Below are 8,039 nucleotides of genomic sequence, written 5' to 3' on the forward strand. Positions count from 1 at the left end.
ACCTCCCTCCTCTCTCTTTATACCTTCTCCACTTGCTTATGGTGTTTGTAAGCCATTAGAGGAGTGACACTTGTGACTCTCAGCTTTCCAAGGTCAATTCAAGGAGGAATTGGATTGTTATTACTATATAACAATCAAGGTATGTTCTTAAACCTAATTACATGTGAATTCTGATTTCCATATGCTAGAATTAGGGTATATAGTCTTGGATTCAAAGTATGTACAATAGAGAAACCTAGATCCGAGCTTTAGGGTTTGTATGAGCACATAGGATGTCTTATGACCAAAACCCATCAGTGGTATCAGAGCCATGATTGGTTTCTATTGTATTGATGCTTGATGTAACTGAAAATCGTGTTTTGGCCTCACTGTTCGACCTGACTCGGCGAGTCACTCTTGGATTCGGCGAGTCAGCCCTACTCGGCGAGTTCCAGAGGGTGACTCGGCGAGTCGGTGCGTCAGATAGTGCTTATCTCGGGATTTGTTGCTGTTTTTGCATTGGGATAATTACTTAATCATGTTAGATTAATATTAATCCGATTATATGATATATTTGACTATATTTTAATCTAATCGAAGATATTTATCAATTAATAAGATAATTGTTTCCTTATAAGATAATTGATTAATTATTTTAAGTAAATTGATAAATTATTTTGCAAGAAATCATCAAATATGGATAATTATGTGATTAAATGTTAATTTGAATTATTTGTTATTTGATCCTTGTTGTTATGAAAAATTTTATATTTTGCCCTTTAGGTTTTATAGTTTAAATTTGAACCCCAAAAGTTTTGTTGTTTTGAAATTTAAATAGCTAAAACCCTAATGTTTTTGAAAAATGTTTCAAAACTTGCCCTCAAGTTTTGGAATTTAAAAGTTGATTAAAAGTTTAATTAGGAATGTTAAATTCTAAAACTCTAGTATTGTTTTGAAAAGGTTCAAATCACACCCTTATGGTTTTATTAACTAATTAAGGTGTATAATTAAAGAGGTTTAATAAATCCATAAAAGTTTAGGTTTACAATTTAATTGAATTAAAAGTATAATTGTTAAATTAGACCACATAGTATTTTAAAAGTGTTAAAATACACCCTATACTATATATACATATATATATATATATATATATATATATATATATATATATATATATATAACATTAAAAGTCTAACATTATATATATGTATGAGTAAAAGTCAGTCTTACCGTTAGTAGGCCTCATTCACGAAGCTGGTCTATAAGGGGTGTTTAAGGAAATTGCCTATAAAATGGCGATTGAATGGGTATCCACTCTTACCTACCGCACTCTTGACTAGTGGAGGGTCGTTAGCCAAATGGGTAGGATAGGACGAAACCTTCTATTATAAGTATAATGAAATATAAAAGTAACTAAATATTTTCATAAAATTCCCAATCTTAGTTACTTAGGCAAAAGTGAATTGATGCAATTCCATGAAATTACACTTTGTGCCCTTGCGAAGACGTTAGTGGAGCGTGTGTGGTTTATCGGCACACTAATTGGTTCTAAGCAAAGGGAGCAAAGGGTGACACAATGTTTTTCATAGTTCGGTGGAGCGTGTGTGGTTTACCGGCACATCAAATAGGTGACTGTAACATGTGAGGGCACCATGTAGTTTGCATGGTTATTCACACCCGCTTTGTGATCCTCGGCATCCCAGTCACAAACTAGAGGGGCATATCGAGATTTAAACATGCCATTGAAAGTTCAATGAATCTCAAAGGATCTAGGAATTTTCATAGATTTAAAACTTAAATTTCCTTTTCGTTTTTCATGGTGGAAATTAGTGAATCGTCATTCACTTACCTTCAAATATTCTGCAATTAGGGTTACGGCATCCCTCTCCCGAGTTGTAGAATATTGTGTTGGGTCCTAGCCTTAGTATCTCATTTGGGTGATTTACTAAGGACTCAATCTAAGTGTTATGTTTTATAATAATCATCATGATAGTGGGAGCATAAATGTTATGATTGTATGATTATTAAGGAAAGTATTGCAAGGTTAGCAATATTAATTATAGAAAACATGAGTCATACTTCGCAAAGTCGCAATAGTTGAAGAGTTGTTTTACTATAATTAAGGGAGAGAATATTATGCTTCATTTCAAATCTAAAGGTTTAGGTTGAGAAATGTTAATAAAATTTAGTCAAAGGTACAAAGTGTGTTCTTAAAATTTCGATTATGATTACGACATCCCTCTTCACAATTCGAATTTTGAGAACATAGCAAATAAAACATTATGCGTCGTGTCCCATACGCTTCGGGTATAGGATCGATTGCAAATGCTTTAATGTTTGACCATTCTAAAATTTTCCAAATGTCGAGCGCATTTAGAGGGAAAAGGGACTAGAATTGGTTTTGACTAAAATAATTAAACAACTATCAAAGGACAATCCAAGTTCGACGAGGATTGGTCGCTTGTGAGTAGTTGGAAGTATAGTATTGGAAAATATGGAAATGTTTCCATATTGGATGGACCATATCGACATCATTACGAATAGATAAGATTCTATTAAGAATGAGTTGTCATATGGAACATATGGAAGTGTGTCCATATTGGGAATTGAATATTGAGAAATCTATGATTAGATTAGAAACTTCTATGCAAAAGGATGTTCAAAGAATGTACTTTGAGTGAGAGACATCACGTCTATGGAATTGTCTTGTAACAATCTCCGATAGAGGACTTTGTAATATCATTGGAAATAGTTTTTGTGACTTTGGTGCAGTGACATTACGAAAGGATAAGTTGCATAGAATGTTAGAATCTAGCATATTCTATAAGTAGCAAGAATTTGATATTCTTTAACTTATGGAAAAAGGATTTGGAGTTGAGAAATGAGAATGATTGGAAATGTGTTCAATATGATCTATTTCACAAAGTAAGAACCATAGGTAAACATTGTGTGCATGCTAGGAGCATGGGACAAGTGTTGTAATTCAAGTAAGAAGTTGATTACCCGGAACTACAAATAATGAGTAATCAATATGGTGATAAATAAAAGGTGTTTTATTTATGCTCAAAGGGTTGAGGCCATATGGGATTAGTATTATTCTTGTGTTTCACATTTGCATGTTTTGAATTCCAGAATAATTGAGTTTATTAAGAATAATCGAATTATTCAAACGGACCACAGTCATTCATATGTTGGAAGTAGATATGAATGAAGACTGTCGTGAATTGGTGTGTGGATTGTCTAGAAAAGTATTAGACATAAGCAAATGTTTGTTGCAACGTTCATGAGTGCTTACGAATATGATTTGAGCATTGGATTAAACCCACGCTCACTTGGATCACTCCATGAATTGTATCACGAGTGATTGGTGAGACGATAACATCTTATATTCTTGAAACCGAGATGTGTGAGTTGTATCTTGCGAATCGGTTGCACATTGATAATATGTAAACGCACTAGTAACTTGGTGTTATAAAACATATTGTTGTGTGTGATTCGGTGCGTGAGTGCAAGCGAGCATTGTATCAAAGTTTATCCGTTCCTTTTATTCAAAGTAGGATAAAAGCGATATCTTTGGGCCCCTCGATGATTTAGTGATGACAAACGTAAATGCTCGGCCGGGCTAGGGCTAATTTGATTTGTTCAATTAGTCAGTCGTCATAAATCGGGAATCGGGATATAGTACAAAGAGAATGATTTGAAATCATATCTCATATGATATCTAGAATGGAGGAATATATGATCCCTTATCTAAGGACACGCGTATTTGATATGATCAGAGTTGACAGCGGCTTTGGAAAGCTACAATTGCAGATCGGGATCCGAAGTCATACGCAGAATAGTTATTAGACTTATCCAAGTGGGAGACTGTTGGATTAGTGTTTAAGTCCATAACTATTTTGGTATGTACTTGACCCGATGGTGCATGGTCCTTTTGGGTTGCCTTCACCAAAGCAACTTGATTGGAGAAATAAATAAAGAGAGAGAGGTTATTATGATTTATTAATATGTTATAAGAATAATATATTAAAGGAGAAATCATATTTGTTTAATTAATATTGGTCAATAATTAATTAAGAATTAATTTTGTGATCAAGTGTAATTAATTAAACTAGAGGGGCTGAATTGTAATTATGTGATAGTTACAAAATAAGGTAAGGATTATCTTATATATATGGTGAACGAATTTGAGGTGTAAATCCCTTAGAATTCGACTAGGATAAGGGTTTCTAGGACTTATCTTATGGTTGCTTGGTGGACAAGCAACTAGATAAGGATAATGACTAAAACCTTAATCTTTACACCTATATAAACCCCCTAAGGCTCATGAATTCGTCTAAGCCTTCCCAAGAGATCCTAAGGACGAATTCCTACCTCCCTCCTCTCTCTTTATACCTTCTCCACTTGCTTATGGTGTTTGTAAGCCATTAGAGGAGTGACACTTGTGACTCTCAGCTTTCCAAGGTCAATTCAAGGAGGAATTGGATTGTTATTACTATATAACAATCAAGGTATGTTCTTAAACCTAATTACATGTGAATTCTGATTTCCATATGCTAGAATTAGGGTATATAGTCTTGGATTCAAAGTATGTACAATAGAGAAACCTAGATCCGAGCTTTAGGGTTTGTATGAGCACATAGGATGTCTTATGACCAAAACCCATCAGAATGTTGCAAATCTTTGGTACCAAGCTCGTGGGGCCTGTTTAAGACCGTATAATGATTTCCATAAGCGGCAAACCTGTGTTGGGTTTTTGGTATCGACAAACCCGGGTGGCTGGAACATATAGATAGTTTCATTTAAGTTCCCATGTAGGAATGCATTCTTTACATCTAGCTGGTGAATAGGCCAAGATCGTGACACAACAAGGCTAAGAACTGTTCGTATCGTGGTGGGTTTTACGACAGGACTAAAGGTCTCATCACAGTCGACGCCTACTTGTTGGCTTTTCCCATTGATGACTAGGCGTGCTTTGTATCTTTCAAGAGTCCCATCGGCATGAAACTTGTGCCGAAATAGCCACATACAACGTATAACATGAGCATCGTTTGGTCGAGGCACTAGATCCCATGTGTGATTGTCTATTAAAGCCTTGTATTCGTTGGTCATAGCTGAGTGCCAGTTAGGATCAGATATTGCCATTTTATAGGATTTGGGTAGGGGAGAAATGGCTAGGTTAGTGGAAGTGGTGTGAAGGTTGAATGGGGTTTTAGGTTTTGTGATTCCGGCTTTGGAGCGTGTTGTCATGGTGTGGGTGGAGGTAGGAGGAGGGGGGTTTGATGGGGGATGTGGTGGCCGTCTGGAATATGTGATGGGGAAGGATGTGGCGTTTGTTGTGGATGGAGATATGGGATTTACTGGGGTTGTTTCAGGCGAATGATTTTCGTGTGGTTGAGTGGTTGTTGGAGCTTCAGTGTTGGGGCTGAGGTTGGGGTCGTGTGAAGGTGAAGAGGTAGGTTGAGTAGGGGATTGAGGAGTTTGATATATAATGGGTGAGGGATTGGTGTCTAGGAAGGAATAATTAGGTTGCGGGTTTGGAGTAGAGAAAGGGAATGATGTTTCGTTAAATGTGACGTGACGAGAAAGGAGGATCTTGCCGGTGGATAAGTCAAGGTATCGATAACCCCGATAGTTGGCCGGGTATCCGAGGAACACACAGGCGGTGGATTTAGGGAAGAGTTTATGTGGGCGGGTGGCAGTGAGGTTGGGGTAGCATGCACAGCCGAAGACCCGTAGGTGGTCATATGTAGGGTGTTTTTGGTAGAGTGCCGAAGTTGGAGTGTGGAAGTTGAGTAGTTTGGTGGGTAAGATGTTGTGAAGGTAGGTAGCTGTATGGAGGGCGTCAACCCAAAATGTAGGTGGGAGGGAAGCATGGGTAAGAAGAGTGAGCATGAGTTCGTTGATACGGCGAATCATGCGTTCGGCTTTCCCATTTTGTTGGGAGGTGTGTGGGCAAGAGAAGCGGATATGAAGGCCGGTGGTTGAGGCGAATTGGTGGAAGTGGTGGTTGTCAAATTCGCCTCTTTTGTCACACTGGAAAGTTTTTATATGTTTGTGGAATTGTGTTTGGATGAATTTGTGAAAGTGTTTGAATTTGTCATAGGTTTCAGATTTAAATATTAAAGGAAAGACCCATGTATAGTGTGTGTGGTCATCAATAATTAGAAGATAATATTTATGGCCACTTTTGCTTGGTAAGGGAGAGGTCCATAAGTCGGCATGGATGAGATCAAATGGTTGAAGTGTGGTTGATGTGGAGTCAGTGAATGGGAGTCTTTTGTGTTTGGCTAGTTGACATGAGTTACATACAAATGAATGATCAAGTTTATTGCAAGAAATAATTTTATTAGAACTAAGGAAGTCCATTACATGATGGCCCGAATGTCCGAGTCTGTTATGCCAAAACAAGGAGTTAGAGGAAACAAAAAAAGATAAATTTGTTGGAGCATTGATTGGGTAAAGATCCCCGGAGCTATTGTGCCTCGTCAGTAGTTTCCCACTCTTGTAGTCTGTCACAGATAAACCATAAGGTTCAAATTCGACAGATACGAGATTATCTCGGGTGAATTTACGAACGGAAACGAGGTTTTTAATTATACCGGGTGTGTGTAAAATGTCTTTAAGGTGGATGGGCTTAGTGGGGTAGGGTAAGGTCGAATGACCTGATCCTAATACCGGCACTCGATTTCCATTCCCAACAAAAACAAATTTAATAGATGACACAGAAGGGGTAGAAATTTTACCCGCATCAGCAGTAAGGTGAGTGCTGGCGCCTGTATCCATGTACCACTGATTGTCATTTGGCTCCAAAGTCATGGTGTTAAAAGCCGCTCCAAGTTTTGTTGGTTCAAGAGGATTGATATCTGTAAGATGAGCCTGCTGTGCATTGCTAGTCTGGTTATTGGGTTGTGATTTTGTGGGCTGTTCCATGGAGAAGCCCATCTGGGCATAGTTGGATAAGGACAAGGAGGTGTAGTCCACCAGGGGGCAGCAGCCCAATAAGGTATTTGTGAGGGATTGGGCCATTGAGATCTGGGTGGATTAGGTTGAGATCCACGCCGATTAGAAGAAGAGGTGTGTCGTTGATTTGAGGTTGGGTTGCCAGGTCGATGGGTAAAAGGACGTCGCTGTGGTTGTCGGCGATTTGGGGCAGAAGTATCACGCCGATTGGGATAATTGGGAGGGGGATTTGATGGCTCGTGGGTGACAGCAGCAGCGACCTCGGCAGGGGATAGAGAATCTCGAGCATGTTGATGTCGGTGCTTAAGCTGAAGCATAGAGCACGCAGTCTCCCATGGGGGCAGATTTTGATTGACAGACGCACCGACCGGGTCGTATTCAGTGGGAAGGCCTCGAACAAGCTGAAGTATGAGGCGTTTTTCATTCACCGGACAATCAACATCGTCGAGTTGATCAGCGAGTTCTTTCAATCTTTGACAATAATCTTCAAGAGAGGGCATCACACGAAGAGTCAAGTTGTTGAATTCGTGTTCAAGAGCAGCAGCCCTAGAACCTTTGTTATTGAGAAAAATATTATGTATTCTGATCAAAGCTTCGTAAGCTGTTGAATCTGGTTCAAGAACACGGGTGAGGAGATCGTCCGAGAGTGTCCCGTAGATCCATTGAAGAACAATGGCGTCAATCTCAGACCAAGACTCATAGTCTTCATCTGTTTTGGCTGGGGGTGTGGTTCCATCAATGTGGGAGAGGACCTTGTATCCACGAGCATGAAGTTTGAAAAGCTTAACCCAAGAGGAGTAGGTTACCTTCTTTCCATCCAGGATTCTGACTTTGTTTTGAATGTTTGCAACAGTGTAAACGGGATGGATGATTTTGGTGGTGTTAGGATCGGTTTTGTCACCCATAGGGAAAGGGTAGTGACTTGTTGGGAGAGAAGGTGGAGACTACACAGCCGTAGCTGTTGCAGAAGGTTCAGAGACGGTACTTGGCTCTTAGCTCTGATACCATGTAATTCTATGAATCTTGATGATCTTATTGATATGAGGAGCCCTTAATATATACAGCAGGAATAGGAGAGATTACAGGGATATACAAAG

At 38.8% G+C, this 8,039-nt stretch overlaps 1 protein-coding gene across 1 annotated transcript; it reads right to left on the minus strand.

Annotated features, from left to right (window-relative positions):
• Window positions 1-6,794: 6,794 nt before the first annotated feature.
• On the minus strand, window positions 6,795-7,847 carry LOC111910105 (uncharacterized). Its single transcript, XM_023905894.1, has one exon. The coding sequence runs from the start codon at window positions 7,845-7,847 to the stop codon at window positions 6,795-6,797; it is 1,053 nt and encodes a 350-aa protein (XP_023761662.1).
• Window positions 7,848-8,039: the final 192 nt, after the last annotated feature.

Source organism: Lactuca sativa, chromosome 5, assembly GCF_002870075.4.
Source record: "Lactuca sativa cultivar Salinas chromosome 5, Lsat_Salinas_v11, whole genome shotgun sequence".
Lineage (NCBI taxonomy): Eukaryota > Viridiplantae > Streptophyta > Magnoliopsida > Asterales > Asteraceae > Lactuca > Lactuca sativa.